The following is a 12,770-nucleotide window of genomic DNA, read 5'->3' on the forward strand; positions in this document are numbered from 1 at the left end:
TTGGGCTGGGGGGGGGGAATAATCTTTTTAAATTTATTTCCCCCCCCCCAAAAAAAAACTAGGTGCGCCCTATGGACCAGTGCACCCTGTAGGGCGAAAAATACAGTAGGTCCCAGGTTTAAATATCTGGAGGACTGTCACATGGTAGATGGAGCAATCTCGTTTTCTCCTTGCTCTGGAGGTAGAACTCAAACCAATGGCTTCAAGTTACAAGGAAGGAGATTCTGCTAGACATCAGGACAACCATCACTTTCTGATAGTAAGAGCTATTTGACAGTGGAACAGTCTCCCTTGGGAGGTTGTGGACTCTCTTTCCTTGGAGGTTTTTAAGCAGAGGTTGGATGGCCATCTGTCATGGGTGCTTGAGCTGAGATTCCCATATCGGAAGTGTAAGTGTGATATAATAATAATAATAATAATAATAATAATAATAATAATAATAATGAAATACTTTATTGTCACTTGTACAACTTGTATACAGTGAGATTACACGAGTACCCCCCACTCAGCTCTCTTAGTCTGAATTCCCCTCGTTTACTGACGCACACCCACCAAACCCGAAAGTCAGTTGCCCTGTTGTTATCTTTTCATTCAGCAGCCTAACAGCCCACGGATAGAAGCTGTTCTTTACCCTGTTGGTGTGACTAATCCTGCTTCTATATCTTCTGCCTGAGGGCAGAAAGTGCTGGCCAGGGTGTGAATCATCCCTGAGAATTTTCCTCTCTCTCCTGAGGCAATGTTCTTATGCGGTCATCCAGCGGATTCACGGGACAGCCCATAATATCTTGCACTGTATTCACCACCCTCCGTAGGCTCTTCCTATCAGTTGATGTCAAACCAGCGTACCACACTGCGATGCAGTATGAAAGGACACTTTCTATTGTGGATCGGTAGAAGGATATAAATATATTATTGATATATATAAATATATAAATAATATATTATTTATGCTCTGCCCATCTGGCTGGGTTTTCCCAGCCGCTCTGGGCGGCTTCCAACATCAGTCATTAAAAACTTCCCTAAACAGGGCTGCCTTCAGGTGCCTTCTAAATGTCAAATAGTTGTTTATTTCTTTGACATCTGATGGGAGGGTGTTCCACAGGGCGAATTCCCTACCCTAAAAAATATAGCTTTAAAACTTTTTGCAAAGAACGCTTGGCCAAAAAGTTACCCCCAGGATGCCTTCCAATTTTACAACTCTATGATTCCGTGATTCAATCCCTCCATGGGAGAGAGAACTCCGCCTGAAATCCTGTAGAGATGCTTCCAGACAGAGTAGGCCAAACTGGGTTTGATGGACCAGGAGTCTGACTCAACATCAGGCAGTTTCCAATGTTCCTATGAGAGTTGAAGTCCACCAACATCTGGAGGAAGCCCAGCTTCCTCGCCCTTGAAATAAGACAAAGACTCTCCTGCAAAAGAGGGGAGTGGTTGTGGGAGGGAGCCGGTCTCAGCCTTAAGCAGGGGGTGTTAGCCCCCTGCCTCACACTCACCTGGCTGGCGCCCACAGGCAGGCACCCAACCAGGTCCCTTCGAGGGGGCGTGGACGGCAGCGTAAATCGCTTCTGTGCCAGCCATGCGGCCTCATTCTTCGTCGTCTCGTCGCGTGTCACCCACCCTCCACTCCCTTAGAGCTCAGGGTCTCAGTTTGTTTTGGCCTTGCTATGGACCTTAGGTTGGTCGCCCTGGTTGTCCGGGGGGCCTGGTAGGAATTTTTCCATTTGGCATTAGGCTTTGTGGTTTTTTCGCCTACATCGTAGCAATCGTCACAACTTTCGTGGTGTTGGTGGGTAGGTTAGGCATTGGAATAATCTGTTGTGGTGTGTGGAAGGGCTAGGTGTGGCCATCGCCTACGCCTTCAATTTTGGGGTATTCCGTTAAAGGAATCCCGCGGTCGTGTATTCTGTCCGATGCCTGTGTGGTGGGAGGCCATGGCACGACCCTCAGTGACATCAGGGGAGATCTTATAGTTGGATTAGCATCAACAGGCTCCACCTACTGGTGAATAAACCCCCTTTTTAGACTCACCCCTCTCTGAGTGGGTGGAGTCAACTGACGTAATCCAATGCCTAAGCCAATACCTTTTCACTTGCTGTAATCAATAAAGTTGTGGCCTTTTCTTGCCCATTAACCTTATATCACGTGTCCGTGTGTTTTCATTCCTCTATGCGGGGATCGGGTCTTTGAACCACAACTCTGGGCTAGATGAGCCAGTGAGCTAGTTGCATGTCAAGTCCCCCTTTAAAAATAAACACACAGGACACGGTATTTAAGGTTAATGGGCGAAAACGGCCACAACTTTATTGATTGCAGGAATTGAGCGGTATTGGCTTAGGCATTGGTCCTATCGGCAACCGGCTTCAGCCCAATTGCGTGAAGACCGGGAAGGGTTAACCACCAGTAGGGGGAGTCCTGCTGATGCACATCAACTAGGAGATCCCCCGGGGTCACCGCTTGGGGGCGTGCCTTAGGCCACACCTCCATAGGCTTCAGACAGGGCAGCGCCCCCCGGAATCCGTTTACCAGACTACCCCTTGCTTTGGGGGAAGATGATGATGCTTCCTCCCCCCCCCCATCTGCATAACAATACCCCTACCAATGCCTAACCGCCAATCGAGCAAAAGCTCGCCGCCAAGACCCTCAAACCTGCAACCAATTCCTAATTCCCAGAGCAATGTCATCCAACCAAATGTCATTTCCAGAATGCGAAAGATGCACGCCATCACTTCTGTAGAGGGCCTCCTTACTGTACTGGAAGCTGGGGTGGCCAATGACACACACACCCCAGAGCTGCCACTCTACGCGCCACAGCCCGTTCCAAGATTTTTCTCGCTTTATTCAAAGCGATTGGGCACCGGCCATCCCTCCAAACCCACTGGAGAAGCAAATAGAGGGTGGACCGCAGGCGCACTGGGCATAAATAGCCCAGGCCACACACCCCTGACCAGCCGATTGGCTAAGCAGGGAGATGACGCGCCCAAGGATTCCCTCATTCTCACGGGGGCTGTGAGCCAGCCCCCACGTGCGTAGGCCTGCAACCCCACCTCCTCTCCAGTTCGGAAGTGGCTTTAGCTCATTGCAAGGAGGCCAGCTCTTACTGGTAAGCTTTCTTCACTTCTCCATCCCCTTTCCGTTATAGATTCTGCTGGGGCAGAAATACAACACGTCTGTTGACTGGTGGTCCTTTGGGGTCCTTCTCTACGAGATGCTGATTGGTCAGTCTCCCTTCCATGGTCAGGACGAAGAGGAGCTCTTCCAGTCAATCCGCATGGACAGCCCGTTCTACCCTCGATGGCTTGACAAGGACGCAAGGGACCTTCTTGTGAAGGTCAGGTCAAGGAGAGAGGGAGGCAGGGATGAAGGAAGGATTGGACTGGGCAAAATCCCTTTCTTCTAGAATAATTCTCCCCAGCATTTGCTCATCTTTTCCTCATATGTAGAGTCATTTCCTTTGCACTAAATACAGTCGTTTTTCCTGATGGAATTTACTTTTAAAGATAAAATAAGAATTTATCTTTTAAGGGTGCCTCTAGACTGCCTCTGTTTTGGGGTTATTCTGAAATTGTCAATGATGAATTTCCTCGAGGACTTATTTTAAAAAAAGGTTTAAAAAATTGTTATTATTTATTAAATGTGCATACAGTGGTACCTCGGGTTACATACGCTTCAGGTTACATACGCTTCAGGTTATAGACTCCGGTAACCCAGAAATAGTGCTTCAGGTTAAGAACTTTGCTTCAGGATGAGAACAGAAATCGTGCTCCGGCGGCGCGGCAGCAGCAGGAGGCCCCATTAGCTAAAGTAGTGCTTCAGGTTAAGAACAGTTTCATGTTAAGAACAGACCTCCAGAACAAATTAAGTACTTAACCCGAGGTACCACTGTATCGCCTCTACCCATAGATCTCAGGGCAGTCCACAACATAAAAATCCAAGAGAAAAACCACAAAATACATAATAAAAACAAGAAGCAAACAACAGCAAGTGCTATGTTTTGTTTTTGTTTTTTTAATTTAGTGTTCTTTCGATTTCCAGCTTTTTGTAAGAGAACCAGAAAGGAGACTGGGAGCCAAAGGGAACATCCGCCAACATCCCTTTTTCCAAGAAATCAACTGGGAAGCCACTGAAGCGAGAGCAGTCGAACCTCCTTTCAAGCCTAGAGTGGTGAGACAGAGAGGAAAAAAACCTTAACCTTTCTGAGTTTCTTTGCTTCTCTTCGCAACTAAAAATGAATGATCCCTGCAGATCAGACGGGAGGTGGTTTCCTTGTTTGTGGACTTCAGATACCATGTTTAGACTCATTTATTTTATTTTATTTTTAGATTCAGGTAGGTAGTTGTGTTGGTCTGACGCAGTCGAAATAAAAATAAAAAAATAAAAAATTGCCCAGTAGCACCTTATAGACCGAAGTTTGTTCTGGTATAAGCTTTCATGTGCATGCACACTTCTTCAGATGCACACGAAAGCTTGTACCAGAACAAACTTCGGTCTATAAGGTGCTACTGGACAATTTTTTATTTTACTTTCTTTATTTAGACTTTTTTTGTTTGCTTGTTTTTAAAATTATTTCTATGCAACCTTTCATATATCGTATATATTTTTTAAAATGCCAGGGCAGTTTCAACGATGATAAAACATTGTTGAACAAAAACCATATCTGAAATATATTCGGAGTTGAGTGTGGATTTCATCCTCTTTGTTCAGCTCATAGTGATGAGGAGGAATGGAAGCTTTATATAAAGAATGTCTGCTTTATATACATTATTTACACAATGGGCCCCACGTGATTGGCTAATTCCGGGATTCTCCTGTAGGCCAATCAGGTTGCGGATTCACTTCCACCTGGAGTTGGATTGGGTGGCTCCTGTGGACCAATCAGACTGCTGCATTCTGAATCCTATTGTTCTAGGACCAATCAGAATGCTGCATTCTGGATCCTATTGTTCTAGGACCAATCAGACTGCTGCATTCTGAATCCTATTGTTCTAGGACCAATCAGACTGCTGCATTCTGGAACCTATTGTTCTAGGACCAATCAGAATGCTGCATTCTGGATCCTATTGTTCTAGGACCAATCAGACTGCTGCATTCTGAATCCTATTGTTCTAGGACCAATCAGACTGCTGCATTCTGGATCCTATTGTTCTAGGACCAATCAGACTGCTGCATTCTGGATCCTATTCAACTCAGTACATAACAATATCAAACATCAGTTACAGTTGCAGCAGTGAGAGAAACCAGGGGGAGGCTGATCCATTAGGGCAAATGGGGTGCAACCCCACCAGCTTTGCCCAGCCCTCGCCTGTCTGTCTTCTTATTTACAACCTGTCCAGAAGGTGCTGCTGCTGCTGCTTGCTAGCTGTCTCTCAAGCTTGCCTTTTGTAGAACTCAATAGCAGAGAGGATGGACACAAAAGTAGAGCTCATTGGTTCTGGCGCCACCTACTGTTGGGCTCCTTTCCTTCTGCCCTACGGCTCCCAATGGCCACTGACCACCACTGCGGTCAGGAAGAGCTTGGGAGAATCACTAAAGGCTTGGAGGACTACAAATTCCATCACCTTTCATCCTGGCTGGGGCTGATGGGAGTTAGAGAGCCACAGGGATCCCTGTCCCTGTTTTTAAAGGTTCAAGGACATCTTCTTAATGCAGGGGCAGGTGCCATATTGCCCCCCCCCAGGTTGCTGGACTCCCATCTGCCTAGCCAGTAGTCAGAGACGATGGGAGTTGTAGTCCAACAACAAGATCTGGAAAGCACCACATTAGCTTAAGCAATGTTTCTTAAACTTGGGTCTTTAGCTGTCGATGGACTACAACTCCCATCATCCCTGACCACTGGTCCTGCTAGCTAGGGATGATGGAAGTTGTAGTCTGCTGGAGACCCAGGTTTGAGAAACATTGTGCAACTCTCCCGCTGCCTTTTCTGATGCTTCTAACTCTGTTTTCCCCTCTCCCTTCTGCAAGAAATCCCCGGGCGACTGCAGCAACTTCGACAAAGAATTTCTGAACGAGAAACCCCGGTTGTCGTGTGGGGACCGGAGCCTCATCAACAGCATGGACCAAAACATGTTCCGAAGCTTTTCCTTTACCAACCCCATCATGGAAAAGTTGCTCTCCCGATAGTCCAGTGCCCTGGGATCAAGGTGGCTTCAAGAACAACAACAACCATGGCCTCCAAGCTCCCAATTGGCCGAAGTTATGCTTCTCATTAGACGACGGAGGTGGTGGCCTGGATCCAAAGGTGCCCTTCTCCCGGTGGAAAGTCTCTTCTGCTAACAGAAGGGCTACTTCCGACCTGGCATGAGAGAGGTGACCCCAAATTCCAGAGAAGTTCTTTCGTTTGAAGAAGCTCTCGCACAAGATTTTGCACAAGCTCGGAGGCCAGGGCTGGAGGGCGGCTTCATTAGGCAGCAGCTGAAGGCATTCAACCAACTTAGCCGGTATAGGGCAGGCTGCATGGCCAACGTCACTGTATCCTCCATCATCTGCTGCCAATTACTGCCTGCCGCCTGAGGCAGCTGCCTCACTCTGTCCAACGGGAGCACTGGCCCTGCTGGGAGACAGTGATTTCCTCCCAAGCAAATGGGCAGTGGCAACAGCTGTGAGGACGATGGGGATAGCATACACAGAGAGGAAGACCCACTGAGAACATCTTCCCCAAAGTCTCCTGGAACTGGCACTGCACAAGCTCTTTTCAAGACCACGAGATTTACATGCCATGGCTGGCTATCTTCCTCATTCACCGTGTTTCACGCCTGGCAATTCAGCCCCTGACACACTGCACCGCGGTTTGACAGAACGGCACTAATACATTCTCGCCTTCTATCTTCCTCATTCACCATGTTTCACGCCTAGCAATTCAGCCCCTGACACACTGCACCGCGGTTTGACAGAACGGTACTAATACATTTTCGCCTCCTGCTATCTTCCTCATTCACCGTGTTTCACGCCTGGCAATTCAGCCCCTGACACACTGCACCGTGGTTTGACAGAACGGCACTAATACATTCTCACCTCTTGCTGGCGGTTGTTTGGATCTGAGCCACTGTGGTTTGCTGAATGGTGTGGATATCCCAGGAGGAACACCTAAGAAGGGAATATCTGCGATAACTTGGGGGGCCTTTTACTCAGTTCCATCGTTCTGCCCTGCGGTGGAGAACCTCTGGTCTTCAGAGCTTATAAGGCCCAACAGGGATCCTAACTGGCCTGTGAGGATGTTTTCTCCAAACCACATCCACTTGCCTCCCCCCCCCCCCCCGAACACTGTACATGGCATCAGGGCAGATATAGACGTTTCTGCAAAGGAGGAATGAGGAGCTTAAAGTGGGCTCCCCATTATTCCCTCTCAGGACTAATCAGCTGATTTTCACTGACAGGGAGCCCCACTGGGATTGGCTGAGCCAGGGAGTAAGCCGTCAGGCATGCCCTCATTCAGCCAATGGGGTGGCCAGCTTTGATCAGCTGATGAGTCCTGAGAGACATCGTTTTGATGCAGTTTGCGTTCAAAATGCAGACAACTGGACTTTAAGGGTGATGGCTGCCAGTGCCGATCAGCTGAGAGCCGTCATTCTGAAGTCCTTTTGCAAGCAGTTTGCATGCGAACTGGACTTCAACATGAGCCGCACCGTAGCAAATCCTCCACATTTCCGTTAGTGTCCCGATCTACCTCCTTCGTCCTTTCGAGATCCTGCTGTGATCCTGTGAGGCTTCTGCAAGATCTCAGTCTTGTGAGTTCCACCTCACAGGACTGTCGGGTCCCTGTGTTGTTTTCCTCACCTGTGAGAGCTCCTCCAGGATTTTGGGCTCTCTCTGTGGGACTCATGAGATAACTCAGCTTCAAGAGATACTGTCTGTTCCTCATTTGATGCAGGCACTTTCCAAAGGTCATAGGTCAGCAGTAGAGAGCATGTGCTTTGCGTGGAGAAGGTCCCAAATTCAATCCCTGGTGTGGCGGACGTTTAACGGTCTATTGATCCCTGTGCCACCACTGTGCTCGCTTCCCCACTGCCACCAACCCCTTACTCTCTGGTAAAACACTGAGTCCAGTCAGTTGTTAAAAGTGAACCAAAAAACCCAAGTTTATTTTACAGACATTAACAAATTTCGACTAAAATCCCTAGATCCTTTTCACATGTACTACTGGCAATCCAGGTGTAGCTGGTTCTTCCTGCATAAGTGTAGAACCTTAAATTTGTCCCTATTGGAATACATATTGCCCAGTTCCCCAATCTGGTAAGATCATCTTGAATCCTGATTCAATCTTCAGGGGGTTGACCCTTGGAACCTTCTGCATGCAAAGCAGATGTCCAGCCACTGAGATATGGACCACTTAACATCAAAAGGTGATGTTCGCCATCCTTCGCATAAGTGTGTCTCATGAGGTGGCATAACTAAGACCAGAAGTTCCATGCTTGCTGTATATCTTGCCTTAGCCATAGCCTAACTTATTACTCTGCCCAACATCGGGTGGCCCAGCCTCTACTGAGAAGGACCCCGCAAATTGCACACAAATCTATGTGGCCCAGCCTTCCCACTCTGATCTTTGCAACATGCAGCTCTACTGTTTGCCCTGCCTATCACATGTTTTGCTCATATGTACATAGGACTTCTAGTGGTGCTCATTCAATAGGTCTCCATAATCTGTTGTTGTTTTTCTCCTCTGGTCAATGGAAGAGCTCTCTGTGTGTGCATATTCCTTATGGCCGGGTTGCAGTGTTTAATTAAATTTGTCAATAATACAGATTTTTGGAAAACTGTTTGTGATGTTTGTACAGGTAAATAAAATGTTGTCCACGGTAATGGGAGCAAATATTTTTTTGTAGGGAGACGAAAGCAGGTAATGCTCATATTGGCTTCAGTGAGCTGTTCAGTAGTACGTTGCATTAGAGCTGGCCTTAAGAGATGTTCATTTCTGAAAGCGAAAAGCATGATATGAAGTTTTATGATGGTAATAATAATAATAATAATAATAATAATAATAATAATAATAATAATTTGTTTATACCCAGCCCATCTGGCTGGGTTTCCCCAGCCACTCTGAGCAGCTTCCAACAAAACACTAAAATACAATAACCTATTAAACATTAAAAGCTTCCCTAAACAGGGCTGCCTTCAGATGTCTTCTAAAAGTTTGGTAGTTGTTGTTCTCTTTGACATCTGGTGGGAGGGCGTTCCACAGGGCAGGTGCCACTACCGAGAAGGCCCTCTGCCTGGTTCCCTGTAACTTGGCTTCTCGCAGTGAGGGAACCGCCAGAAGGCCCTCGGCGCTGGACCTCGGTGTCCGGGCAGAACAATTTCTCACTTGTCGCCTTGCTCATGAGGTGATGAGGAAGGTTACCTCTTTCTCTCTTGAAAAATACATCTGGAGGAGGAAATTGGAAGGACGCCACTCTTTCCCGCTTCCTCTTTCAGCTCTATGGTCTTTTCAAGGTTCAAGTTAACTCTACTGAATCCATCTTTTACCTAGATCTCTTCGAAAGGTTTAGTGTGTGAACTTTCTATTTCTCTTAAAGGGGAGGGGGCTGATCCCGAGGTGGGGGGAGAGAATTGACCAAAGGGAGAAACACCTACAGCACTCAAATTTCTAGTCTAATCCTCCTTCCGCAGCATTTTGGGCGCCATTGGGAAGTTCCTCCCTCCCTCTGACTCCTTTGCTCTCTGATACATTCAGAGCTCCGAGTCCGAGGTGGGGGGGTCCTCCACGTTCTCAAGTGCCGCCTCATCTAGCTGCCCCCTCCCTTCTGGTTCTGTCGTCATTATCTCGTAACTGGTTAACGACTCCCTAAATTGTTCAGCTTAGCCAGTGTGGTGTAGTGGTTAAGAGCGGTGGACTCGTAATCTAGTGAACTGGGTTCGCTTCCCTGCTCCTCCACATGCAGCTGCTGAGTGACCTTGGGCCAGTCACACTTATTTGAAATCTCTCAGCCCCACTCACCTCACAGAGTGTTTGTTGTGGGGGAGGAAGGGAAAGGAGGTTGCTAGCCGCTTTGAGACTCCTTAAAGGGAGTGAAAGGCAGGATATCAAATCCAAACTCCTCTTCTTCTTCTGCCTCTCACTTTGCTTCTGAACACGCTGTGGACAAGGGGGCGATTCTGCCCCCTCCAGCTTTCCATCGGAGAGAAGGTGGTCTGCCGTAGAATGCATTCCCCAGAACTCGTCTTCAGACCATTCCCTGACACACATTGTACTGAATGCAAGTACAAACTAAGCATTTGCAAGTGTTTGTGAAAGATTGCACACTTATTGATTTGCACATCTTGCCTGCTGCCTACATGGGACTCTGTGCACCTTGGAGATTACATGTGCATAACCTTGCACACCAGCTATTTATGGGCACAGGCACACGGTGCACACCTGCTGAATGCAACCTGTGAACACCACTGCTGTGTACACAGGTTGCACACTCAAACGTAACGTGTGAACACAATGCAAGACATCCTCCCTGATTGCCACTAAATGGAAATCTCAGGACACACCAACAAAGGAAGAGTGGATTTGTAAATTAAGTGAGTATATAGAATTGGGAAAATTAACTTCAATTATAAGATATCAATCAAACCAAAAGTTAAGAATGGAGAGGAAGTATTTCGAAGATTATATGTCAAAATATTGTTCTAAAAGTGACATGCTGATAGGCTTAGAATAAAAAAGGTAAGCAATAACAAAACCAATAAAGAAAGAAGGAAAAAGGAGAATTTAACAAAAAAAAATTATTATAGAATGCAGAAAGGTAGAAAGAAATAGAAAGAAGTCGAATTGCTGTGGAGGAAAGTAGTGGGTGGTGGGTTTTATAATTAAGTGTATAATTATGCAGCTGTTGTAATTTAGATATTATATTTTATGTGAGGGAATCATTGGGAATTTTGGTTATTATGTATATATGTTGTTGTTATTGTTTAGTCATTTAGTCGTGTCTGACTCTTTGTGACCCCATGGACCAGAGCACGCCAGGCACTCCTGTCTTCCACTGCCTCCCGCAGTTGGGTCAAACTCATGCTGGTAGTTTCGAGAACACTGTCCAACCATCTCCTCCTCTGTCGTCCCCTTCTCCTTGTGCCCTCCATCTTTCCTGACATAAAGCTCTTTTCCAGGGAGTCTTCTCTTCTCATGAGGTGGCCAAAGTATTGGAGCCTCAGCTTCAGGATCTGTCCTTCCAGTGAGCACTCAGGGCCGGTTTCCTTCAGAACGGAGAGGTTTGATCTTCTTGCAGTCCATGGGACTCTCAAGAGTCTCCTCCAGCACCATAATTCAAAAGCATCAGTTCTTTGGCGATCAGCCTTCTTTATGGTCCAGCTCTCACTACTGGGAAAACCATGGCTTTAACTATATGTTAAGTTTCAATACCCCTTCATGGATCACTGTCTTGCCGTGGCGAAGGGGCTTGAAGAACTCAGAGAAGCTCTGAGCTATGCCGTGCAGGGCCACCCAAGATGAACAGGTCATAGTGGAGAGTTTTGACCAAATGTGATCCACCTGGAGGAGGAACCGGCAAGCCACTCCAGTATCCCTGCCAAGAAAACTCCATGGACAAAGACAACAGGCATATAAATTTGACCAAACTGCGGGAGGCAGTGGAGGACAGGGGTGCCTGGCGTTCTGTGGTCCATGGGGTCACGAAGAGTCGGACACGACTAAATGACTAAACAACAATAAGTTTCAATAAAGATCTTTGGGGGGGGGGAGAAACAACAATGCAAGACACCCTCCCTGCATTCTCTTCAATTGCTTTTGTGTGATGCCAGGTTTGTGCCCAAGAATGAGCAAACCCCAGCCATGGGTTGTGTGCAGACCGAACAAGCCTTTTGGTGCTTCTCACGTTTTGAGATACGATCACCGCTTCTGGAAGAGAGCCAGGCAGCTCGGCTGAGGGTGGCTCACTTTGCAAGAAACAGCTGTCGACACTCGGTCACAATCGCCTCTCTATTTAAAGGAAATCTTAGCAGGGTGAGATTGTCATTAACCCAAAGTACTGTAAAAAGGGAGCCTGGCTCCTCTCAGTCGAACGACTCGGAACAGCTTGACCTGCTAAATTTCCACTCGTTGCAACAGAACTGGGTATTTCACATGGGAGTGAAGAACAAAGCACCTCAGGAAACACCTTTGGCGTTATTTATTTATTTTAACCCTTTGCTAACCTGGCGTTATGGCAAGGACCCTTCCCCCTGGCTTGAGGCCCCAAAATAAAATGAAAGAGAAGAATAAGAAAGAGGCAGGGCTGTCAAATGCAAACCTGAGAGATGTCTTATTCCATACATGCGCTCTAGACGGCCTCAAACTGCGGAACTGGCACTATTACTGGTGACACATAATGCCTGTTCTACATTTGTAAGAAATTGATATTTTAGTGTGCCAGCACTTTGGAACTTCCTGTCTATTGACACCAGGCAGATGCCTTCATTGTTCTCTTCTCGACACCTGCTAAAAATTCCTTTTGTTTGAACAAGCCTACCCAGATATATAGAACGTTGACATGTACCGTATTTTTTGCTCTATAAGTCTCACTTTTTCCCTCCTAAAAGTAAGGGGAAATGTGTGCGCGTCTTATGGAGTGAATGCAGGCTGCGCAGCTATCCCAGAAGCCAGAACAGCAAGAGGGATTGCTGCTTTCACTGTGCAGCGATCCCTCTTGCTGTTCTGGCTTCTGAGATTCAGAATATTTTTTTTCTTGTTTTCCTCCTCCAAAAACTAGGTGCATCTTGTGATCTGGTGTGTCTTATAGAGCGAAAAATACGGTATTTTAATCTGTTTTTAGCTTATTACTGTTTTTATTTTTAAG

General features: G+C 46.8%; 1 protein-coding gene and 1 long non-coding RNA gene across 3 annotated transcripts in view; both read left to right on the top strand.

Annotated features, from left to right (window-relative positions):
* PRKCQ (protein kinase C theta) overlaps positions 1-7,941 on the top strand; it is a 54,622-nt gene extending 46,681 nt beyond the window's left edge. For both annotated transcript variants that reach the window (XM_081926972.1, XM_081926973.1), the window contains exons 16-18: positions 3,140-3,328; positions 4,033-4,161; positions 5,959-7,941. In XM_081926972.1, the coding sequence (XP_081783098.1) occupies positions 3,140-3,328; positions 4,033-4,161; positions 5,959-6,117 (477 nt within the window). In that variant the 3' untranslated portion in view covers positions 6,118-7,941. The remainder of the gene's footprint in view (positions 1-3,139; positions 3,329-4,032; positions 4,162-5,958) is intronic.
* The window catches only part of LOC309378846, a 180,156-nt gene that overhangs the window by 32,312 nt on the left and 135,074 nt on the right, over positions 1-12,770 (top strand). The gene's annotated exons all lie outside the window — the stretch shown is intronic.

The sequence above is a fragment of the Podarcis melisellensis genome, assembly GCF_964234715.1.
Source record: "Podarcis melisellensis genome assembly, chromosome: 10".
Classification (NCBI taxonomy): Eukaryota; Metazoa; Chordata; class Lepidosauria; order Squamata; family Lacertidae; genus Podarcis; species Podarcis melisellensis.